This window comes from Myotis brandtii, unplaced genomic scaffold (genome assembly GCF_000412655.1).
Source record: "Myotis brandtii unplaced genomic scaffold, ASM41265v1 scaffold129, whole genome shotgun sequence".
NCBI lineage: Eukaryota > Metazoa > Chordata > Mammalia > Chiroptera > Vespertilionidae > Myotis > Myotis brandtii.
The window spans coordinates 1,639,260-1,664,815 of NW_005354551.1; the positions used below are offsets into that span (position 1 = coordinate 1,639,260).

Genomic DNA, 25,556 nt, shown 5'->3' on the forward strand with positions numbered 1-25,556 from the left:
ATCACTTACCTTGGCTAGTTTGGCTCAGTGGATAGAGCGTTGGCCTGTAGACTAAAGGGTCCCGGGTTTGATTCCGGTCAAGGGCATGTACCTTGGTTGCAGGCTCCTCCCTGCCCCGACCCTGGTCAGGGCACGTGCAGGAGGCAACCAATTTATTTTTTTTAATGTTTTTTAAAAATATATTTTATTGATTTTTTTTTACAGAGAGGAAGGAATAGGGATAGAAAGTTACAAACATTGATGAGAGAGAAACATCGATTAGCTGCCTCCTGCACACCCCCTATTGGGGATGTGCCAGCAACCAAGGTACATGCCCCTGACTGGAATCGAACCCGGAACCCCACAGTCCGCAGGCCAACGCCCTATCCACTGAGCCAAACTGGTTAGGGCTGATGTGTTTTTCTCACATTGATGTTTCTCTCTGTCTTTCCCTCTCTCTTTCACTTTCTCTGAAAGGTCAATAAAAAAATATCCTCAGGTGAGAATTAACAACAACAACAAAAATCATCTGATCATATATGCAAGCACATGTTTCTGTCGCTATTCTATTCCATTGGTTTGTATGTCTTTTTATGTCACTACCACACTGTTTTGGTTACTGTAGCTTTGTAATATGTTTTGAAATTAGGAAGTATGAGAACACCATCTTTGTTCTTTTTTCAAGAGTATTTTGGCTATTCAGGGTCCCTTGAGATGCCATCTGAATTTTAGGATGGGTTTTTCTATTTGTGCAACAATGCCATTGGAATTTTGATAGGATTGCATTAAATCTGTAGATGACTTTGGGTAGTACTGACATCTTAAGAATATGAAGTCTTCCAATCCATGAACACAGATGTCTTGCCATCTATTTGTGGCTTCTTTAATTTCTTTCAGCAACATTTTGTAGTTTTCAGTGTATAAATCTTTTGCCTAGATGCAACCTCATGGGAGACCCTAAGCTGCTCCCAAATTCCTGACTTACCAAAACTGTGAGATAATAAATATTTATTGTTGTCTGAAGTCACAGAGCTTTAGGAGAATTTGTATTAGGTAACTAAACGGTCTCTAATCTGTCACACTGGCCCCAAAAGCTCTGTATGACTCGTCCCCTGTGCTAGCCTCCTCCCAGGTCCTCTAACTACTGAACACCTTCCCGCCTCAGGTCCTTTCCACATGCTGTTCCCTCTTGGCCCCACCCTTCCTCCTCTAGCCTGTTCATCTTTCAGGCTAATGCTTAGATGTCCCTGCTCTAGGGAAATAGTTCCCTGACCTCTCCTGGCTTCCCTGGGTTCAATGTTCCCTTCACAACATTGATCAGAAGTTAATTCCTAAGTATTTTATTCTTTTGATGCTATTGCAAATGAAATTGTTTTCTTTGTGGAATTTTAAACTATAGTTGTCTTTAAAAACCCTCTTAAGTTTTAGGCATTCCTTGGCTCCCTGAGTTCCTTCTTCCTGTTTTTAATTTTTTTAAATAATTAATTTTTTAAAATGTGGATCTTTGACTTTGATGTTTACAGTTTTCCTCTGACATCTGGTAATCATTGTGTCTGAGAGGCACACGAGCTGATTGGGGGGTGAATGGGACTTGCTATGGGTGGATCTCATTAGCTATCTCTAGTGACTTAATCCTGACAAAGACTCTCCTTGATCAAATTTTAGCCAGGCTTCTCCGAACTGTTTCTCCACTAATCCCATCCCATCCCAGCCAGCCCTGCGTTGCCCAGTTTTAGCAGTAATCTTGTTAAGTCAGTTTAACGCCCAACCCTGAATATCGAATATCTGATCAAATTCTTCATCCCTCTGGCCCCTCCTCCCCCTGATGTCTGAGGATCCTGGCCTGCCTCCAGCAGGACTCCTGTCAGGTCAGAATCCCTCCTCCCCCTGACGTTTCCACTTAGTATTTCCCACACTGATTCCCACCTGCGCCTTGGCTGTAAATCCCTACGTGTGCCTGCTGTATTCGGAACTGAGCCCTCTTCTATTTCTTAAAAAATATATTTTTATTATTTTCAGAAAAGAAGGGAAAGAGATCGAACCGGCCACCCGGGCATGTGCCCTGATGGAGAATGGAACACCCAACCACGGAGCCACGCCAAATGAGGTCTTTCCCCGCCTATTGTTATCGTTTCTGGTTAAATCTGCTTTTACCATTTTACCTACTGTTCTGCTCTGAGTTTTCTTTAACGACCCTCCAATGTCTGTAGGTCTTTTCTCTTGGGCTGGCCAGTGTCTCCAGAGAGAACTGCCAGAGCCTTCTGCCCATGGGGCTAGGGCCCTGCACATCTGGCTGCCCACATTCCGGGAGTGGATGGAGCCGGGACCTCCTGTCTCACTGATTGGTGCGCAGGCTGCCAGTCAAACCGCGCTCAACATGGTGCCTCCCTCCCCTTCCGCTGTGCCTGGGGTCCTCAGTCCAGAGGTGTTTCGGGTCAATTTCCCCAGAGAGCAAAGCTGCGGTCTTTTGGTGCAAGGGGCGGGGTGGGGATCTTCTTGCTGCTCGGGAGAGAGAGGGCACCTGGGGTCTCACTGCCAGCTTTCATCCCATCCTGGGTTTTTAGGTACCACCTGCACCCTTATAACCAGAGATGTCTGGTGCCTGGAATCCCTGGGTCCCCAGGGGCTTCCAGCGTTGTGCTGGGGTTTGATTCTCGTGGGTTTCCATCTTTTCCACTCTACCGAGCTTGTCACCCCTTGTCCATGTGCCTTTCATCCTCCAAAATGTTGACACCTCTCGGCGGCTGTCATCACCTCTTTCTTTTCCCTGTCATTTATGCCACTTTTATTCCTTTATTATCATTTTAGTGAGGCTTGGGGAAGGAATGGCGTTTGCTTTAATTTTCCATGTCTAACCGGAATCTCGCCTCAGTGCTTTTCTGATGCTTGATAATTGTGCTCAAGATTCATATATCGCAGTCACATGGTCTCATGATCATTTCCTGGGAATGCAAAAGTACAGTACCTCAGTGCATATCAATTGATTAATTAATGCATGTTTTTAACGCATTTATGCAGTTATTTTTTTCTGCCAAATGAAGTTGGACTAATCTGCAACAGTCCCTTCGGGTTTGAACAGTCTGCCATCTTAGGGATCATTTTATTAAGTGGGTGCTGAGTTCAAGACCAGACCCGGTGATCCTCGCCCCCTGGTATTCATGCCTGTGAGCAGTGCCCTCCCACCCTGAGTAGCGCCGGCCGAAGTAATGAATGAGATATTGTGAAAACGAAGTTGTGTGAGTTGTGAGGCTAGGCCAGGGGTGGGCAAACTTTTTGACTCGAGGGCCACAATGGGTTCTTAAACTGGACCGGAGGGCCGGAACAAAAGCATGGATGGAGTGTTTGTGTGAACTAATATAAATTCAAAGTAAACATCATTACATAAAAGGGTACGGTCTTTTTTTTTTTTTTTTAGTTTTATTCATTTCAAACGGGCCGGATCCGGCCCGTGGGCCGTAGTTTGCCCACGGCTGGGCTAGGCCATGAAGGACATTGTGGCTTCTGCCTTGGTCTCTCTTGGGTCACTCACTATGGGGAACCGGCTACCACATCATGAGGACACTCAGGCAGCCCAGTGGGGAGGGCTGCACGTCAGGGGACTGAGGCCTCCCACCAACAGCCAGCACCAGGCTACCATGCACCTGAGGGAGGCTTCTTGGAAGTGAACTCTCCAGCCCCAGATTCATCTATTAAAGCCTTTACATGACCACGGCCCCAGCTTATACCTACACTGCAACCTCCTGGGAGACCTTAAGCTGCTCCCAAATTCTCGACTTCCCGAAACTGTGAGATAATAAATATTTATTGTTGTCTGAAGTCACAGAGCTTTAGGAGAATTTGTATTAGGTAACTAAACGGTCTCTAATCTGTCACACTGGCCCCAAAAGCTCTGTATGACTCGTCCCCTGTGCTAGCCTCCTCCCAGGTCCTCTAACTACTGAACACCTTCCCGCCTCAGGTCCTTTCCACATGCTGTTCCCTCTTGGCCCCACCCTTCCTCCTCTAGCCTGTTCATCTTTCAGGCTAATGCTTAGATGTCCCTGCTCTAGGGAAATAGTTCCCTGACCTCTCCTGGCTTCCCTGGGTTCTGACCTTCACAGCAGTGATCAGAATTGTAAACAATTCATTATTTGTGTAATCCTTTATTTAATGCCTGTCTCCTCTTCTCCTAAGGCTCCGAGCACTCTGAGGGAGGGGTTGCACCTATCTTTTACACTGTCGACTCCACGTGCCCTGGACAACATCTGGAACTTAGTAGGTGTGCAGCTGAATGAGATGTGTCCCCACCATCTGACTCCATCTTCATCCTTTCCACTGTAGGAAAGACAGCTCAGAGCAGATCCCTGATTGAGGGCAGGTCAGTACATTATTCTTAAAGGACAGCACATACACTTTTATTTTTATGTATTTTTTAAAGTCTCACTTCCGACAGTGACTCATCTTGTGACCTTGGGCTGCCTGCCTTTCCTCTCTGAAAAATGTAGATAGCAATTGGTACGATGCTTCTCTTGAAGGCTGGGAACTGTTTCTTTCAGAGAGATTTTGGCAAGGTTTTCAATGCTCTTAAAGTACAATTTTCTTAATCCCCAGATGGTTGTAAGTGATTATATAGGTGATGAATAGAAATGAACTATGATTGATTGTGTGGCTATATCTCAGTTATAGGTGTGTGCATATGCCTTTTGGTGCTAGATTGGTATACTTTGTGTGTGCATATTTTTTTAACGAAGAGTCTCTGCTTTAGAATGCTCTGAACATCCAAAATTCTGCTGCAGATTTGTTTGAAGCTGTATTTATTTCTAATTCATTTGCCTCTGTTCATTTCTAACAATGACAAACCGATATTTACTTAAAGCTTGCTATGTGCCAGGCATTATGCAAAACCTTTTCCTTTCTAGCCAATCCTCCCAATTACCTTTTTTAAAAAATATATTTTTATTGATTTCAGAGAGGAAGGGAGAGGGAGAGGGAGAAACATCAATGATGAGAGAGAATCATGGATCACCTGCCTCCTGCACGCCCCCCACTGGGGATTGAGCCCGAAACCTGGGCATGTGCCCTGACTGGGAATTGAACCGTTACCTCTTGGTTCATAGGTCGATGCTCAACCACTGAGCCACGCTGGCCGGGCCCGATTACCTTTGCAAAGAAGGAACTATTAATTATTATTTTACACATGGGGGGACTGAGATGAGGCTCAGAGAGGTTAAATGACTTCCCTAAGGCCACACAGTGAGTGACTGACAGAGCAGTAACTAAAGTCAGTTTGGCATACTCTTAACTGTTGGAAAAATTGTGTATTCATGACTAAGAAATAAAGAGAAAGAGGAATGTGACCAAAACGACGATTCATTCTGAAGTATATTAAGCATCAAGGAGATTTCAGAATAGCATTAGTCTACCGTCAGATGGCCAGTTACTGAGTGGTATGGGTGCAGGAGATGAGAAAGGTGATGGATGGAGATGTTCCTTTCAGTGCGCCTGTATTTGAGAGATAAGCTCCTGGTGCATCCATCAAATCACAGTCTAGCTCAGAGCAAAACCATGTTCGCATAACAAGCAGAACAGGCTAAACTGAGGCCAGTACTGGGATCTGCTGAGTCTCAGGATGGGACGGGTAAGAGGAGACAGCTGCAGCCCGCCAGGCCTTGAGTCAGAGCAGCTGGGAGCAGAGACAGGGCCAGAGGAGGGGATTTCCAGGTTGGCTCCCTTTCGTACTGACTCTGATGCCCACACGAATCCCTTTACCTGACTCCCTAATGTAACCACCTCTGGTTGCTCTTCACTCACCCAGTCCGCCACGCAACAAATGATTGCTGCACACTTGATCTGTGGCAGGCGCAGGGCACAGAGGAGGTCGAGGCAAATTCGGCCCCGCTCCTCTGGGGCCTCAGTTTCTCCTCCTGGGACGGCTGGAGGGTCTTCGTGGCTCGGTGGCTGGTTTCCCCAGAGTGAACGAGCCAAGAGGCCAGAATGGAAGCTGCGAAGCCTTTGATGCTTTGTCCCAGGGTCACGGAGTGTTTCTCTGCCACATTCTATTGGTCACGCAGGGCCAGCCCGACCCAGTGTGCGTGGGAGGGTGTGCGTGCTTGGCGATGGGGGCATTGGGAAGCATTGGGAGGCTGGATAAAAAGGGGTTAAATGGTGGCCCCTCTATGCAGTGCTTCCTGCAGCCCGCTCAAGAGATGGCTGGTCCCCATCCCACACCCCTCAAACCGCTGGGCCTGCAGTGGGCAGGCATTCTTGTTGTTCTCCTTTGTTGCTCACAAATCAAAATCCCCTTTCCTCCTAGATTTCCCTTATCCTCCGAGGATCCTGTCCTGCACGCCATCTCAGCACGCACCCCCACTCTCATATCCTTGACCCAGCTATTACCAATAACTGCAGCCCTTTGTAATGTCAGTTGAAAGCATCCCACAGTATAAGAATTTTTCCTTCTGGTGTTCCATCTCCAACAACTCTTTGACTCCACCTGGTCCTCCAGTTCACTGATCTGACTACCTTTTCATCCTTCTCAGAGCTCATTTCCCTCCTCACTCTCCTTCAATCCATGACTTCCTCACATATTCCTGTGTTCGTTTCTTACTGCTGCTATAACACATGGCCACAAACTTAATTGTTCTCTTACAGTCCTGCAGGTCAGAGTCTGAAGTGGGACCCATGTCCCTTCTGCTCGAGGGGGAGATCTGTGTCCTTGCCTTTCCAGCTCCTAGAGGCCACCCCTGTCCCTTAGCTCATAGACCAGTGATGGCGAACCTTTTGAGCTCGGCGTGTCAGCATTTTGAAAAACCCTAACGTAACTCTGGTGCTGTGTCACATATAGAAATTTTTTGATATTTGCAACCATAGTAAAACAAAGACTTATATTTTTGATATTTATTTTATATATTTAAATGCCATTTAACAAAGAAAAATCAACCAAAAAAATGAGTTCGCGTGTCACCTCTGACACGCGTGTCATAGGTTCGCCATCACTGTCATAGACTCTTCCTCCCTCTTCAAGTCAGCAGCACTGGGCTGAGTCTTTCTCATGCTGCCACTTCCCTGCTTCTGTCTCTACTGCCTTCCTCTGTCTCTTAGAAGGACCTCTGGGTAACATTGACCTACCTGGACAATACACAATAACCTCCCCATTTCATGGTTAACCGATTACCAACCTTAATTCTATCTGCAACCTTAATTCTACTTCCAGCTGTCCACCTACTCCACGTCTGCACCTGTGCAGCTCACCCTGGCTGGAGAAAGACAGAAATCACAGGCCACGCTACATTGACGGCCATGCGTCGTCAGTAAACTCTTACACCGCCAGGCAAGTCAACTATCCTTCCCCAGTCCATTCACTCTCTTCTTTCCTACATGATGATGCCACACCTCCTCCTCTCTCTTCAGACCTCCGTGCCTCCTTCCTCGTTCTTGTTCTCAGCGGAGGCTCTTGCTTCCTACTTTTCCAAGGAAATGGAGACAACAGGAGAGAACTTCCCCAGACTCAGCGGCGCAGCCACCGCCCACCTGCATCTGTGCTCATACATGGCACCCCGTGCGCTGCGGGGATGAAATGCCTGGAGCCAGCCCCTCCACAGTCCCTGGTCACTTTCTCCAGGTCTCACTGCAGAGAGCTCCTGCCCTTTCTTCTGTGTTATCTGTCCCTTCTCTCCTCTCTTTTGGATCATCAGCATACAAACACGCAGTCATTTATGTCATCATATAAGACAAATACAAACACAAACAAAATAACACTCTCTTGATCTTACACCCTCTCTTCAGCCGATGCTTATTTCTCTGCCTTTCTTTATAGTAAACCTTGGAAAGTGTTCTCTGCCTCTTGGGTCCAATTCCTTCTCTCTTACTCCCTTGGATCCCCTCACGTCTGTCCTTGGCTTCCACCGCACTTCTCAAGGTCACTGATGACCTCCAAGGTGCTAAATCCCGTGGCAGATTCTCACCTTCCTGAGCTCCAACCTGCACTTGGTACAACGGACCACGCTTTCCTTCTCAACACACTTCCTTTACATCCTCACTTGGTGTCCTTCTCGCTCAATGACCACTCACCTGAGCTCCTTTGGTGAGTTCTCCTTATCTCCTTGACCTTGACATGTTGGCGTGCCCCACATTCTCTTGGTGATCTCATCCACGCTTTTAGCTTGAAGTACCGTCTTAGAAGCTAACAACCTCCCAATTCTATCTGCAGATGATGATCTCTCCTCTGAACTCCAGACTCTTTCCTACCCTCCACTTGGAGGTCAAATAAACGTCTCAAAATTAAAATGACCAAACCGGGATGACCAGGCCAGCCTCCCCAGTTGCTCAGGCCAAGAATCTTGACTCCTCTATTGTCCTCACATCCTTAACCAATCTGAACCCATTCCCATCAGCTCCGTCTGCGAGTATATCCAGGATCTGACCCCTTCTCAACAAGTTCATGGCTCCCACCCTGGTCCAATCACTTTCACCTGAGTTGAGGCAGTAGCCTCCTCACTGCTCTTCCCACCTAAGCCCTGGGCCCAACTCAGTCTATTCTCATCACAGGGCCCCTTTTAGAAGGTAAGTCCAATCATGTCCCTCCCATACTCAAAACCCTTCTGTGGCTCCTGTCTGTTCCGGCTGCTGTAACAACCTTCTGTAGACTGAGTGGCCTATGAGTAACACACATTGTTTCTCACAGTTCTGGAGGCTGGGAGCACAGGCAGTTCGGTGTCTGGTGAGAACCTGCTTCCTGGCTCATGAGTGGTCATCTTACTGTGTCCTCGCGTGGCGGAAGGAGCGAGGGAGCTCTCTGCGGTCTCTTATACGGGGCACTCATCTTATTCACAGGGCTTACTCTCGTGACTTCATCACCCACAAAGGCCTCACATGACTTTTTTGGGCGATGCACACATTCAGCCTGTAGCATTCCTCATGGCCTACCAGGCCTCAGAGCAGCTGCTCCTTGGCCTGGCTGACCTCCTCCCCTATTATTCTCATCCCCTATGGATGTGATCACTCCACACGGGTCTCCTTGATGTTCCCCTAGCAGGCCAGGCCCACTCCCACCGAAGAGTCCTCACACCGGCTGTTCCCTCAGCCAGGACTGTTCTTCAGACACCAACAGGTCTCCTCATCACTTTCTTCACATCTTGCTGAAAAAAAAAAAAAAATTCTACCTTCTCAGAGCAGTTTGCTAACCACCCCATTAAAAAGGGCCACCTCCACACCCTGGTCCCAGCTCTCTCTGCCCTCATTCTCTGCTGTATTTTTTTTTTTCCCATCGGCACTTGTCACCATCTGTATTAATTTCCCGGTGTCACTGTAACACATGATCGAAAACAGTGGCTTAAAACAACACACATTTCTTACCTTACAGTTCTGGAGGTCGGAAGTCTAAAATAGGGCCACAGGGCTGCATCCTTGGCAAAGGCTCCAGGGGAGAAGCTGTTTCCTTGCCTTCTCCACCTTCTAGAGGCGAAATTCCGAGGCTCGGGCCCTCTTCCTCCATCTTTAATGCCCACAGTGTAGCATCTTCTCTGGTTGCCATGTGAGGAGACATAGTCACATGATTCACAGGGATCCGGAAGTGAACATCAACCTACCACATCTTCCGATAAACCATATTTTCCTTGTTTATTTGCTTATCATCTGCCTTTTTGAGGGCATGGTTTAGTCTCCTCCTGGAGGATTTTTATGTCTCCCCAGTGGCTACAACTATCCATGGCTAGTAGGAGAAGCTCAGTACATACCATTGACCCTTGAACAACATGGGTGTGAGGGGTGCCAACCCTCAGTGCAGTTGAAAATCCATGTATAACTGAAGTTGGCCCTCCACAGTGGGATTCCCAACTGAAGATGGAAAATACTGTTTTCGATTGATTGACTCCTCTGAAGTGAAACCTGGGGATACAGAGGGCCATCTGTATATTGAAAAAAATCCGTGTTAAGTGAATCTGCACAGTTCAAACTCATGTTGTTCAAGGGTCAATTATATATTTTTGAATGAATGGGCTCTGGCTATGTTGTCTGTTCTCAAGCTGTGTGGCACCAGCAACAGTGACTGGCACCAGGCACCAGCTCCTATGAGGCAGGCGGTGTCGACAGTGCCTGGGGTGGCTTTGAGGAGGACGTTGGGCAGCCCTCCACCCCCGGCAGGCAGATGGGAGCTAAATGGGCTCTGGCTGTGTTTGTCTGTTCTCAAGCTGTGTGGCACCAGCAACAATGACTGCTGTTTGAAAGCACCTATGTGGCAGGCAGTGTCGACAGTGCCTGGGGTGGCTTTGAGGAGGACATTGGGCAGCCCTCCACCCCCGGCAGGCAGATGGGAGCTGAACTCCCTTCCCACCAACCATTTTTTTCCCCCCAACCATTTTTTTCAAGGCTGCTTCCGTGCAATTTGATTGAATTCTTTGATGTTTATTGAGTTCGGAGGTGGAAGGCTTGGTCCCGCCCTGCCACTCCAGGAGATGTCTAGAAAGAGCCTCATCTCCCTCAGATTTAAGCCAGAGATTCATCTTCAGTCTGGCAAACAGTATTTTGTTACCATGGCAACTGAACTTCTAAAAAAACGAATGTCAAGTAACATGAGGATCCTAGTGCTCATGGCAACCGCCATTGCTGCATATTTTTGGGAGAAAATGTGTCTGGCCTCCTTCCTGCCTGTGAGCTGGGAGGGTGAAGGTGAGGTTAGCAGCACCAGGTGTCCTCCCAGATTTGATGAGACACTGAGGTTTGGCCATAACAGGGTCAGAGGCTGGTCCTTTCCCCCAGGTAAAAGCAGCTCTTTTCTACAAGATCATAACCAAGTCCTTCCCCCCCAATGCCTAGAAGGAATTCTGTCTTTTGCTCCCTCTCTCTTCTTTGATGCTCTAATCCCTGGAGACTTGTGTGGGTTCTACCAGGGATGTGGCCATACATGGGAACACACACACACACACCTGTGGGCTGAGGATCTGACAGGTGTAGGCATCACCATTCACCCACTCTTCCATGTATTTGCTCATTGATTCATTCATGCATTCCCTTAGTAAATATTCACTAAGAGCCTGTACTGGGCCAGACCCTTTGCGGGGGCCTGGAGGCAAATAGGACAGGATTCAGGATGTGCTCCGGGCTCTCCAACCCAGACTCTTGCAGAGGAGGTATGTAAACACATAAATTACACTGCAGCTTGAAAGAAAGAGGTGTGCAGAAGGCACAGGAAGGAAGGGAGCGATTAACTCTGGCAGAGATGTAGGTGGGGGGTGGAAATCAAACAACCCAGCCTTGTTTTAGGTTCTTTTACAGAGAACATTGGCCAAACTACATCCATGCAAGGAAGACTTGAGAAAAGGTCTCCAGCAAGTTTCTCAAAGGAAGGCGGGCTACTCCATGGCCTCAGCTGAAGATGCACATTGTCCCCATTATAATGTTTCTGAAGTCAGGATGTGTCTGATGATCAATGGATATATTTATTGAAGTGTTTATTGCCTCACTCCCAATGAAATGTAAGGTGTGTCTCAGAATCCAGGAAACACGAGGTTTTCCTTTTTTCATCCCAATGCTCTTTAGTAACAGCCTCAGAGAACCCTCTTGGCCTTACACCCCTGCTCACATTTCCTCCATGAACTTCAGCCTTTCTCATTAGAGGCAGGGTATGGGCCCAGTGAGCGGGAGTTCAGGGGGCTTCTCTGCACTGGGTGGCAGCTCAGTGTCTAAGAGCCAGTCTTCCTGGCTTCCCTTCACATCCAGGCGCCATCACTTCCTTGTTGTGCGGTCCACCCTGAGCCTCAGCATCTTCATAAGTGAAATCATAACGTTACATACCTTTAGGGTTGGTTGTCCTTCAGCTCATGCATTCAGCAAATACGTATGGAGCATCTACTGTGTATCAGGCACGATTGAAGAGCTGGGGGTGTGGAAGTAGACAAAACAGAAAACCTCTGCCCGTGTGAGCTTATATTCTATGGCAGACCAATTACAAACATGCAAATTATCAGAACAAAGCAGGGGAGTGGGTAGGGAGAGCTGGTACAGGGGAGTCAGGATTCCAGTTGAGATTAGGTACAGTTGGGAATAACGGAAAAGTCAAAACGACGGTGGCTTAAATCGATAAAAGTTCACTTCTTTATTAAAGGTGTGGGAAGTGCTTCATAGCCACTGGGGACCCAAGCCCTGTTTATCTTGTTGCCCTGCCATCCTCACCATCTGGCTTCTACGTCATGATCCGCCATCACTGCTGGAGCTCCAGCTATGTTGACCGAATTCCAGCCAGCAGGAAGAACGGAGTACAGGAAGATATGCCTCCTTCCTTTTAAGAACACTCCCTGGAAGTTTGATGGGACACTTCCCTTTCCTCTCCTTTGTCTAGAACAGTGATGGCGAACCTATGACATTTTTTTGGTTGATTTTTCTTTGTTAAATGGCATTTAAATATATAAGATAAATATCCAAAATATAAGTCTTTGTTTAACTATGGCTGCAAATATCAAAAAATTTCTATATGTGACACGGCACCAGAGTTAAGTTAGGGTTTTTCAAAATGCTGACACGCTGAGCTCAAAAGGTTCGCCATCACTGGTCTAGAACTTAGTCCCATGGTTGTACCTCTGCAAGGAGAGCTTGGAAATGTAGTTTTTTTATGTGCCCCATTAAAAAGAAGAGGTTTGATTACCAAGAAAGAGTGGATGGGACAAATATTGGGGTGTAAGTAGCTGTCTCTGCCACAGGTTATGGCAGGGATTTGATTAGATAAGGCTTACAAAGGATTTGGTACAGAAAAAGCACTCAGCAAATATTAGCTACATTTCGACACCAAGTTTTCTTAATGTGTGTGCTCTGGGGAGCTATTGGTACAAGGTAAACTGAGCAGATGGGGAAATGGGCCTCAAGGGTCTTCAGTGACTGACCACAGAACTGAAAGGCAGCAGGTCCTGGTGGTGGGCGTCACGTGGGTCTGCCTGGAAAAGAGCAGGGTGTGTCAGGGGTGACTGAGGAGCCCTTGAGATCCTGGGGTCCATGCCCCACTTGATTTGAGCCTCTGGATCCAGCCAACCCTGAACTTTTCAGTTATTTGGACCAGCGCATTCCACGTTTTGCTTCAGTGTGTTACAATCGGGCTTCTGCACCCGTCACTGAAAGCGCCCTCATTTGTGCAGTTCTGTTTTTATCTGTGTATCTGCTAGGACGCTCTGGGTGGTGGTCCTTACCAATGGCCAATTCACTGGGCTTACACAATGAGATTTACCATCTCACTGACAAGAAGTTCAAGACTATGTATTGATCTGGGTGGCAGCAATATGGCTTCAACAGTTATGTCACCTCCAGATACACTGGTTAGAGGCAGAACAGGGACTATCTCTTTCAGCTGTGCTTCTTAAAAAGAATATTTTTATTGATTTTAGGGAGGGAGAGGGAGAGAGAAACATCAAAGATGAGAGAGAAGCATTGATCGGCTGCTTCTTGCACGCCCCTACCGGGGAATGATCCTGCAAACCCAGGCATGTGCCCTGACCGGGAATCAAACTGTGATTCATAGGTCAACTGAGTATTGGTTCATAGGTCAACTCTCAACCACTGAGCCAGGCCAGTTTGTGCTCCTTAAGAGACTTCCCTGAAGTTCCTCAGCAGACCTTCCCCTATAGCTCATTGGCCTGAACTGGATCACATGCTCATTCCTAAGCCAATCCCTGGCAATGGGAACAGGACCACCATGATTGGCTGGGGCCCAGGCCAAGGTCTGCCTCTCTGCAGCACAAGTTCCCACAGAGGGTCCCACATTTATCCTTTCCGCTCTAGTATCAACAGTCTGCTTTCTCTTCAAGTTCCATTCCATTTGCCTCACACATAGACAGTTCCCTCCCATCTTGAGGAAAAATGACCTTGCACCCTTTCTAGCCACCATATTTTTTCCTTCCATCAGCGTTAGGTGGGCTCTTGGTTGGCAGAACTCAAAGGAAGTTGCTGAGATGTGCAGAAGGGCTCCATATCCAGCATTTTCCTCTCGATGGACAAAGGCTCAGGGGCAGAACCAGGGCCCAGGAGGCGAAGTGCCAGGGATATAAGGTAGTTGACAGTAGACTCTTTGTGAGGTAGTGAGTTCTCCACCAAGGGAATTGTTTAGGCAAAGACTGATGTCCCTCTCTGAGTCAATGCAGAAGGGCTTCTCCTGTTGGGAGTCAGTTTGGAATGGGGTTGTTGATCCATTCATTCATTTAGTCAACAAATATTTATTGAGCACCTATTATATACCAGGTACTGGGCTAAATACTGAGAATGCAGCAGTTAACAAGACAGGTACAACTCCTGGGCTCATTTAAGTTGTACTTGTCTTGTTAACAGCTGCATTCTAATAGCTTAGAATTTAGCAGGGGAGAGGGAACCTAAATGAATAATTATACATGTAAGTGTATAATTACATGTGTGGTAGAATAATCCCTGAAGTTGCTTCAAATAAAAGATTTATGATTCTGTATATAAAATGCTTGGCTTAGTGCCTGGCACATAGTAGGTGTTCAGTAAATGTTACTATTGTTATTTCCTAACCATAGAAGCCCATGGCAATGTGTTTTTCTCCTCTGAACTTCTGTATTATTTGTGTCTCTGTATTACTCATTTGCCATTCAGCTATAGTTTTATCATTAAACTTTTATTTATCTTGTGACTACAATAAACTTAAAAAAATTACAATATTACCTACCCAAATGATGTTGAATGGATTTAATTGGTTTAAAAACAATTGTTCAAATTCACCCACTTCCTTGCCCATGTTTTGCAAACCAAGAACACAAATAATAAAAGGAGAAGAATTCCTAACATGCCTACCCACACCTCAACTTCTCTGGGCCAACAGTAGTCAAAGCAGAAACAGGGATATTACCCCCTTCTCTGCCCGAGAAAACGAACGCTCAGATCAGTAAAGTGGTTTGCCCAGTACCTGGGGAGGAGCTGTAGCTTGACTTGAATCCCAGCTGGAATACAGATGGGCAGCTGAGACTCAGGATGGTGCTGGGACCTGCCAGAGGTCACATGACTAAATGGCAGAGCAGATAGAGGACTCAGGGCGCCGACTCCCAAGCCTGTCCTGAACCATCCTTTCCCAATACCCAGGGTGCCAGGTGCCTCCCGCTGACCAACAGGTGCTATTAATACAGTAACTAAGGGGAGGGGCGGGATCCTGCACATCACAGGGGTGATGGTCACCGGGCCTGTTGGCAGGTCTGAGAACTAACTGGGCCCCTAGATACAGCCCAGCGTGGGTCCACAGTGAGCTCCAGTGGTCCCTTTAAATCTCCAGACCCTCACTCGCCATTCCTTTATCTCCCTTCTTTAGGCCACAGGCGGGTCTACTCTCCCTCCCCCTTATTTTTGCCTTAGGCATCCTGTGCTCATTGCGCCTCCTTGTGGCTAATAGTATCCACTGCAGCCTTGACAGCATCTGTTCCTGGGAAAATCCGAGATTATAGAATGTGGAAATGGAAGGACCCTTGGAGATTATTTTACAAATAATTTCCATTTCCCCCCGCCCTCCGCAGTGGGATTCTGGCTTCCAGACGAGTTTCTCAAATTGGCTGTCATTGAGTATATCTTTGAGTAGGAGGGACACGTCAGGTTCAGGGTCGGAAATGACCCCCATCTGTTTACAGAACTCAAATCTCTTCCCTTGGGAGGAAAGTAAACTGCACCCCTCTTGCTTGCCCTAATTTCCCTGGGCCTGGGACGGTAGATTCCCTGCCCCTGTCTGCTTCTTCACACAACCCTAACCATCCAGAGAGCAGAGCCTGGCTCCTTAACAACCTAGTGCTACTCCCGTAGCTGGGATGCAGTTTGTAATTGTTGGTTATGGAGTGACTGACATGTTCTTCCTCTTTTTTAAAATTCAAGTTTGGTTAATTCAAAATATGATGTACATTCACACTCAAGAAGTACAAAAGATTAAAAAGTGGCTCCGTTCTCTAGCCACCCAATTCCCCTTTAGGGAAGCAACCAACATTTCAGCTTTTATGAATCCTTCTAGAGATATGAAACATAGATAGTGTATTTCTCTGTTCTTTTTAAAGTAAATGGGCTCATCTTCAAACAGGTTTTCAGTCTGCCTTTTCACTTTACTATGCTCATATACACATATTTAAAATTTTATGTAACCAATTCACTAGTTATAACATTTAGATTGTTTTCACTCTTTTGTTATGAAAAGTGATACTGCAGTGAATAATTTTGTAAATTGTTCATGTTCACATGTGTACCTATGTAGGAAGAATTTCTAGAAGGGGAATTGCTAGGTCAAAAAGGAGTCGATGTCCCCACACCTTTGCCAACACAATGTGTTATCAAACTTTTTGACAAGTTCCATTACAAAATTAAATATAGATCTCATTTTAAGTGTGTGTGTGTAAAAATTTATGATAACCTCTTGGGTTGAACATCAGCAAAGGTATCTGGTGGTGTTGGCAATCTGTAGATTCTAACCTCATGTTCATAGAATGTAACTCTTGTTTGACTCCAAGAATAATTAAGGAATGGGGTAGAAAAATGTCAGGGATAGCCAGCTGCTGTATTAAAGAGATTTTACTTTTTGGGAGCAATTTGCCTACAGTCTTTAAATGCATTTTATATACATTGAGTTGGGCCAACGGGTACATTCCTATATTTTCAAGAATGTAAAGCATAACCCGTAGGACAAATGCTTTGTAGGTTGATGTTCTGGATAAGATTTTGGGTATCTCTTGATTATTTTAGGGAGATCACTGTAGAGGTCAGAAAACAGTCTTTGAAATCTGCTTCACAACCATGCTGTGAGGAGTAAATGGTAGGATGTCAGTGAAGCTTTTTGTCATAATACTTGACACATAATAGGCATTCAATAAAAGTAGCTGTAATTATTAGTTATAGAGGTCAGAAAACAGTCTCTGAAATCTGCTTCACAACCGTGCTGTGAGGAGTAAATGGTATGATGTCTGTGAAACTTTGTCATAATACTTGACACGTAATAGGCATTCAATAAAAGTAGCTGTAATTATTAGTTAATAAACAATAAGTTGTTATATGTAGTGATGGCAGGTTAAGGGGCTACTTTGGTGATATAATCTGCCTTCTTGGAGTAAGGGCTCTGGAGTCTAGTAAATGCCTCTCTAGCACTCATTGGCAGTGTGATTTTGAGCACATCCCCTAACTTCTTCGGCCTGTTCTCTCATCTGTCAAGTGGAAGAATAAAATCCAAGTCTCAAGGTTTGCCCCGAAGCTTAAATGTGTAATTTCAGTGGCAGTGTGATTTTAAGCACATCCCCACCTCTTCGGCTTGTTCTCTCATCTGTCAAGTGGAAGAATAAAACTCAAGTCTCAAGGTTTGCCCCGAAGCTTAAATGTGTAATACTCATAAATGCTTATTACCCATTCTCTTCTTTCCTTCTAATCTAATGGTGGAGACATCGAACAACATTAAACAGCCCCCAAACCCTATGAGATCAACGGGACCGCGATTAGGTAGACGCGGGCCAATCAATTGTGGTCGGTGCGCCGCGAGCGGAAGGCGAAAGGATCTAGGAGGGGGAGGCCCCGCCCCTGGGGACGCCGTGGCTGCGCGGCCATCACCCTGGCAACACCACCTTCCGGTCTGCTCTTTCCCCGCCCCCACTTCCGGTGTGGATTACGAAATCGCTTGGCGACCCGATAAGGGTTTCCGGGAAAGATCTCCTGGGCCGGGGGGTGCGGTCCCGGGTGGGAGCGAGGTGGAGGGAGAGTTTCGGGCCGGGGTCGCGGGGCCTGACCTCGCTGTCCCCCCTGCACTCGGGGTTCGGCGCAGCCATGGAGAACGGAGGGCGGCCCTCGCTGGGCCAGTTCATCCTCCTGGGCACCAGCTCCGTCGTCACCGCCGTCCTGTACTCCGTGTACCGGCAGAAGGCCCAGGTCGCCCAAGAGCTCAAGGTCAGTGCTGTCCCCCGCCAGTCCTCTCTGGCTCCGGTAATGGTGAGCCCGCAGTTCGCCTGGGGCCCGTCCGCCGGCGGAAACTCCCCAAAAGAGGAAATAGGCCCAGGAGGGTGTCCCCCGGGGCAGGAAATGGAGGACCGAGGACCAGAATTCGGGTATGGGGGTGACTGCTTTACGACTCCTTTTCTGCCAAGTCCCTCCCATGAATCAGAATATGCATCTTGACTTCAATACTTGATTCAAAATATTTATTGAACATCTAAGTGCAGGCTCTGGGGATATCGCTTGCGTAGAACAGACCAAAGCCCCTGCCCTCATGGAGGTTCCATTCTACTACAACCGAGATAGACAATGGACAAGCAGATCAGGTGGTATGGCAGGTGGGGATGCTGGAGAAACGGAGGTTTGCTATTTTAAATGGGTGACATTTGAACAGAGCCAGGAGGAGGTGAGGGGGCCTGCACATGTCTTGGGGAAGCGCGGCTCAGGCAGAGGGAACAGCAAGTACAGAAGCTGCAGCTCCTCAGCCCCTTGCCTCTCCAGACGCTTCCTTTTTTAATATTTTAAGTTATTTTAAAAGTAACACTCTTCAGCCGCACTTTACAGCTTACATAAGACATTCCCATCTTGTTATTTTTTTCCTGCACAGTAATTTTTGAGATAAAGTGAAAATTGCCTCCAGGTTGCAAATCAGGAAGTTGGGCGTACAGGAAAGGTCTTACAGTTACTGTCAGGTTGAAACTGAAACTTAGATCTTTTAGTTCCACTTGTGGGATTTTTTTTTTTTTTCTGATTGAGGACATTGCTGTACTATGAATGGCCCACGAGAAAGAGATGGACCTCATTAAGTTGGAAACAAGGCCCTTATCTTTCTTCTGATTCAGTGCTTGATTAGGTGCTCAATAAATGTGGATTCGTTTGGGCTGACATTTTTACACTACAACAGTTAGGGTTTAATTGGACATTTATTTGAAAGCTGGATTCCTAAACCTACCAACTTCACTATCAGATTGTTTTCTGATAGTGTTAATTGTGTTAGAAACAAATGTGTGAAATTCCCGCTGTGAGAGGAGTTTTGGAATCTATCTGCAGTGAACCAAGTTACCAAACAATTGAGTCTGTGGTGTGAATGGGGTCCTAGTGAGATTCCAGCTCCCCTGTTCTTCGCCTAATTAAATAACCAAATTACTTTGGAAGTGATTGGCTATGAGTGTAACTGATACTTCACTTCCTGACTCAGAAATCAGGTTGCATCAAGTGGGCCTGATGTGGGATTCTTTGAAACATTGAACTCTCCAGCACCCGCTTTTGGATGACCTTAAAAGCTTTGCCAATTAGTTCCTAAATGAGGATGAAATGGCCCCTTTTTGTAAAAAGATTTGGGACTCCTAATATTTTAGATTCTATTTTTTTGATCAGATTACAGGACTTGTATAGTCAGGTTTGTGTGTTATCACTGTGTATTTCTTATAGTGATGGGAATGCATGTTTATTGCATGCCTACTATGTGCCAGCCTCTGGGCTAGATTCTTTACATCTTAAGATTCATATAATCCTCATAAAAATTCTGTGAGATCATTCTCCCCATCTTTTACACTTTTGAAAACCGAGACTTAGGTAAATTAAGTTGGTCAAAGCCACAGGAGATGCATTGAAGCTTGATTGAGTCCCACGTCTTTCTGAGCATACTCCTCTTCCAGCCCTTTAAAAAAATTCTAACTGGCCATCTCCTGGTGGATACTTCACCAGCTGTGTGACTTGGGACAAGTCACTTCCCCTCTCTGAGCCTCAGTTTTCTTATCTGTAATTGAGGTTGATAATGTCTACTGTATAAGGATGGTGTATGCATTAAATGGATTTATAGATTTAAAGTGCTTAGCAAAGTGCTTTGGTATATGTAAGAGCATATGTATTCATCAAATACATATTGAGTGCCTGATATGTGTTAGGCTCCGTTCTCAGCACTAGGGGGACAGCAATGAACAAGACAAGCAGGGCCCTAACTTTCCTAGAGTCTAATAGTCCAGTGGAGGAAGACAAATAATAAAACGAATAAATACACTGTGTTAGCTGTTATGGTATTATTTTAAAAATTTTCTTCACAGTGTGGGTGGTTAATAAGTGTGTGTTGACCTTGCTCATTTACTGTGTAGCAGTAGCTTAATCTTAGAGTGACCTTAATATGTGTGCAGTATCTCATCTCCTCTGTACAGGTAACTTATCTGGCATCCTTAAGATTTGTTGATGGGGATACTGTGAAAGTGGAAACTGTCCTTCATTCATCCCTGAATCCCTAGCGCCCAGCACTGTGCCTGGCACATAGGTGCTCAGGAAATGTTTATTGATTTGATAACTTTTTTCATAGTTTTGCTAGAGCAGTAACAGGCTTACTTGGTTCCCAGCACAGCAGGTGGGGAACGGAATTGGAAGGGGTGGGAGAACTAGTGGTTGTCAGAGGAAGACAGCAGCAGATGTCGCTATGCGCACCTGATTGTGAAAGGGAAGAGACAAACTGAAATAGAACAGTGTTTGGCACCAGGTAACAGATCCTTGCCTATAGAGCAAAGGCAGCCCTTTATGATGGTGTACAATGCAGGGCGTGAGTTCATAAAGGCCTGGTGATGATGGTGCCTACCAGTGCTCCAGCCCCTACCATGTACTTTAGATGCTTTACACATGAACCTTTGGATGTATGGTTCTGTATTGTCAAGAAGAGATTGAAATATTTTCAGCCTATGGCATACAGATTGATTCATAAGTTTCATTTAAAAATGAAGATGAAAAGAAGTGTATATTTCCATTAACTGGAGAAAGGATATGCCCAGCTGGTGTGGCTCAGCGGTTGAGCATCGACCTAGGACAGGGGTGGGCAACCTTTTTGTGAGTGCGTGCCATAACCAGCAAAATCTCTGACTCAAAATTCTTCTGTGTGCCAACCCTAATTTTTTGAGAACATGTTACGCCTACTTGATATCTCTTAAGGTGTACGTATATGAAGAACCTTGAAGAAATAATAAAATTCATTCGAGCAACAAAAACACAGTATATGATGATGAAAAATACATTTATTTCTTAATGTATACATTAAAAAATACACTGATAGTCCAAATGGAAGATTATAAGAGAGGGTTTTGCGTGCCAGCAAAAGTTACTGGTGTGCCATGTTTGGCACGCGTGCCAGGGGTTGCCCACCCCTGACCTAGGAACTAAGAGGTCATGGTTCAGTTCCCCGTCAGGGCACATGCCCGGGTTGTGGGCTAGATCTCCAATAGGGAGTTTGCAGCTAATCGATGATGTTTCTCTCTCATCAATGTTTCTATCTGTCCATTCCCCTCTCTTCTCTCTAAAAAATCAATAAACATTTAAAAAAAAAAGAATATATGTGACACCCCATTCTGCAGATGGTGGAGGGAGGCAGGGCCCCATGCCTGTTTGTATGATGAAACTTCTCAGACACAGCTTTGGAGTCTGAATCTCCTATAGTCTCCTTCCTGCCCGATTTTCTCATTCTTTCAACACGAAAAAAGTAAATAGTCTTTCTTTTTTTGCCCTTTAAGTTTGATTGAACATGTCGGTATTCAGTAGTCAGTTTAATATGTTGTTTGCCTTTAGGGAGCTAAAAGGATCCACTTGGGTGAAGACTTAAAGAGTATCCTTTCAGAAGCTCCAGGAAAATGTGTGCCTTACGCTGTTATTGAAGGTATGTTTGTTTATTGGTAAAATGAAAAGTAACTTCCTCTTCTAAAAGTTTGTTCTTGGCTGATATGTGTATATTTGGGGCAGTAGTCCAGAACTTGGACTTGGGGCTCAGAAAGACCTGGAGTATTGCAGTGTGACCTTGGGGTTGCCCAGGCTTTCTGAACCTCTGTTGTCCATCTCTAAGAGAATTGCTACCTTACAGGGTTGTTGTAGTGCTCAGAAGAGCACCCACAAAGCATAACTTATGTTGATAATATTGTCACCATTTTGATTAGTGAAATGAACTCAAACTAAAAACCAAATTTAAATGACCTAAAGGGAAGAGCAGAGCAGTGCTTCAGAAATAAAATAATTGGGTTCCATTTAGGAGCTGTTCGGTCTGTTAAAGAAACGCTCAACAGCCAGTTTGTGGAAAATTGCAAGGGGGTGATTCAGCGGCTGACGCTTCAGGAGCACAAGATGGTGTGGAACCGAACAACCCACCTCTGGTACGTACGTAGCCTTTCTCCGCTGACTTAATGATTTCAATATTTATTAAAATGATTTTGTGGATTATTTTGCTTTTAAATGGAGTACCATTTCCCCAAATGACCCTAGTGGGTTTTTGTTGTATATTTTATTTTATTTTTTTTATTGTAGTAAGAACACTTCACAAGATCTACCTTTTTAACACACTTTAAAAAATATTTTAATTGATCTCAGAGAGAAAAGGAGAGGAAGAGAGAGAGAAAGAGAAACATCAATGATGAGAGAGAATCACCAATTGGCTGCCTCCTGCATGCCCACAATGGGGATCGAGCCTGCAACCCAGGCATGTTCCCTCACCAGGAATTGAACCGCGACCTCCCAGCCCACAGGTCTAGGCTCAGTCACTAGAGCCATGCCGGCCTGGGCCCCTTTTAACAAACTTTTCAATGAAACGGTACAGTTTTGTTAATTAGAGGCATACAGTTGTATAGCAGATCTCTAGAATCTCTAGAATTGTGTAACTGAAACTTTGTACCCATTCAATAGCAGCGTCCCTTTTCTTCCCCTCCCCCTAGCCCTTGGCAGCCACCATTCTGCTTTCTGCTTCTGTAAGTTTGACTATTTTAGATACCTCATATAAATGGAATTATGCAGTGTTTGTCCTTCTGTGAGTGGCCTAGTTTGCTTAGCATAGTGCTCTCCAGGTTTATCCATCTTGTTGTGTATGGCAGGATTTCCTTCTTTAAAAAAAAAAGTTTATTGATTTCAGAGAGGAAGGGAGAGGGGGAGAGATATAGCAACATCAGTGATGAGAGAGAATCCTTGATCGGCTGCCTCCTGCACACCCCACACTGGGGATCAAGCCCTCAACCTGGGCATGTGCCCTGACTGGGAATCGAACCGTGACCTCTTGGTTCATAGGTCGGTGCTCAACCACTGAGCCATGCCGGTGGGCAGGATTTCCTTTTTTTATGCTGAAAAATATTCCTCTGTGTTTGTGCGTGTGTGGCATTCTTTCTCCATGCATCCGTCGATGGACACGTAGGTTGCCTCCATGTTTGGCTGTCGTGAACAATGCTGTCGTGAGCATGGGCGAGTAGATCTCTCTTCGAGATCCTGATTTCAATTCACTACCCAGAAGTGAGATTACTGGATCATCTGGTAGTTCTGTTTTTAATTAAAAAATATATATATATTTTATTGATTTTTTACAGAGAGGAAGGGAGAGGGATAGAGAGTTAGAAACATTCATGAGAGAGAAATCAATCAGCTGCTTCCTGCACACTCCCTACTGGGGATGTGCTCGCAACCAAGGTACATGCCCTTGACTGGACTCGAACCTGGGACCCTTGAGTCTGCAGGCTGATGCTCTATCCACTGGGCTAAACCGATCAGGGCTGTTTTTAATTTTTTAAAGAATTGGCTATTTATTTTAAAGTGGCTAAAGGAAATAGATGGTAGAGGTGATCTATGATGGTATTTGTTAACCACTGATCGCCTGAGAACCTAACAAATTGAGGCACTTGGATAATATTTATTTCTGTTGTCCTCTTCTAGCTGCGTCAGATTTTACCGTGTCCTCTGGCATGTATGCGACCTCCATCTCTTCCTGGGCGGGAGGTGTTTGCTTGTCCTTTGTTTTATCTTGAGTTCTCTTATTGTTTTAGGAATGACTATTCAAAGATCATTCACCAGAGGACCAACACGGTGCCCTTTGACCTGGTCCCCCACGAGGAGGGCGTGGGTGTGGCCGTGCGGGTGCTGAAGCCGCTGGACTCCGTGGATCTGGGCCTGGAGACTGTGTATGAGAAGTTCCACCCGTCGATACAGTCCTTCACTGATGCCATCGGCCACTACATCAGCGGGGAGCGGCCCAAGGGCGTCCAGGAGACCGAGGAGATGCTGAAGGTTGGGGCCACCCTCACGGGGGTGGGTGAACTGGTCCTGGACAACAACTCGGTCCGCCTGCAGCCCCCCAAGCAGGGCATGCAGTACTATCTGAGCAGCCAGGACTTCGACAGCCTGCTGCAGAGGCAGGAGTCGAGCGTCAGGCTCTGGAAGGTCCTGACGCTGGTGTTTGGCTTTGCCGCCTGCGCGACCCTCTTCTTCATCCTCCGAAAGCAGTACCTGCAGTGGCAGGAGCGCCTGCGCCTCAAGCAGATGGAGAAGGAGTTCCGGGAGCACGAGGCCCAGCTGCTGAGCCAAGCCAAGCCCGAGGACAGGGAGAGTCTGAAGAGCACCTGTGTCGTGTGTCTGAGCAACTTCAAGTCTTGCGTGTTCCTGGAGTGTGGGCACGTGTGTGCCTGCACCGAGTGCTACCAGGCGCTGCCAGAGCCCAAGAAGTGCCCCATCTGCCGGCAGGAGATCACCCGGGTGATTCCCCTGTACAACAGCTGACAGTCTCGAAGCCCCACGGTTACATGAAAGGAAGCTCTCCCCTTTCAGGGGTTTTATCTCAAGGCCTTAGAAGAGTATGGGGGGGAGGGGTGGGGCAGCTGCTATCTCCAGGTATGACTGAGGGAGGGAGTGGGGGAGCCGTCCAGACCTCACACTCCAACCTGAGAGGGAACCCTTCCCAGCACAGGAGAGTCCAAGCCCGCCCTGGGTGGGTGTGCTGGCCTGGCCTCCCTCCCCGGAGCCCGCCAAGTGCGACTGTGAGCACCTCATCGCTCCGGCGCCAGAGCCAGTGATCTTCAGCTCGTGCCCCGTGTCTTCGGGTCCTTTCTGGTGACTCTGATTCTTGTGGACTTGAGCCTTAAGTGACTCAGAGTCGGGCTCAGTGTGACGCACGCCTCTCGGAGCTGCCTCTGGAGAGACTGTCCGGGTCTCTCTTCCTTTTGCTCACACCCCGGGAGAAAATTGTAAGGCTGGACACGTCACTGTGGCCCTTCCCCCTCACTGCTTGCCTCCTAAGCAGGCAGGGTCGGGCTCAGTGTGACACGCCTCTCGGAGCTGCCTCTGGAGAGACTGTCTGGGTCTCTCTTCCTTTTGCTCACACCCCAGGAGAAAATTGTAAGGCTGGACATGTCACTGTGGCCCTTCCCCCTCACTGCTTGCCTCCTAAATGCGTGCACCTGTGCGTCAGGACAGGAGACGGAAGTCCAGCGTCTGCTTCTCCCGAGCAGGACACGACTCTGAGCAGCAGAGCGGAGAGCGGTCACCTGGGGGTGGGAGTGGTGGGCTCGGCGGCCCCAGCAGCTGGGGCGAGGACGGCCAGCTGGCTGCCCCCCTCCTGGTGTCTCTGCTGCCCCCACCTGATGGGACTGGCTTTCCCTGCCTGAGGGGAGCTGCAAGGCCTCACCTTCCACAGGAAGCAATAAGGGTGCTGCTGCCCCGCCTCTGGCTGTTAGCTTCTCGCCCAGCCTCACCAGCCAGCACCCTGAGCAGCCTTGTCCCGGCTCCCTCTCCCGCAGTGAAAAGTCGACATGCCTCGGGTGTAATCACATCGCCCCCCTCTTCGTTGCCTTCACCCCCCACCTGCCCCTCCTGTTGGTGAGTGGAAGAGAAGTGGTCAGAGGTCTCCTACACAGCTCTTTTCTCCC

General features: G+C 46.9%; 1 protein-coding gene and 1 long non-coding RNA gene across 2 annotated transcripts; both read left to right on the plus strand.

Moving 5' to 3' along the window:
* Nucleotides 1-2,048: 2,048 nt before the first annotated feature.
* Nucleotides 2,049-12,186, plus strand: LOC106724990. Its single transcript, XR_001360817.1, has 3 exons — nucleotides 2,049-2,086; nucleotides 4,153-4,336; nucleotides 12,059-12,186. It is a non-coding gene; the product is annotated as an uncharacterized LOC106724990 (long non-coding RNA).
* A 5,357-nt stretch (nucleotides 12,187-17,543) lies between these two features.
* On the plus strand, nucleotides 17,544-24,920 carry MUL1 (mitochondrial E3 ubiquitin protein ligase 1). Its single transcript, XM_014534356.1, has 4 exons — nucleotides 17,544-17,844; nucleotides 21,460-21,547; nucleotides 21,914-22,034; nucleotides 23,682-24,920. Exons 1-4 carry the CDS (start codon nucleotides 17,725-17,727, stop codon nucleotides 24,409-24,411), a joined length of 1,059 nt encoding a protein of 352 aa, XP_014389842.1. The 5' UTR covers nucleotides 17,544-17,724; the 3' UTR covers nucleotides 24,412-24,920.
* Nucleotides 24,921-25,556: the final 636 nt, after the last annotated feature.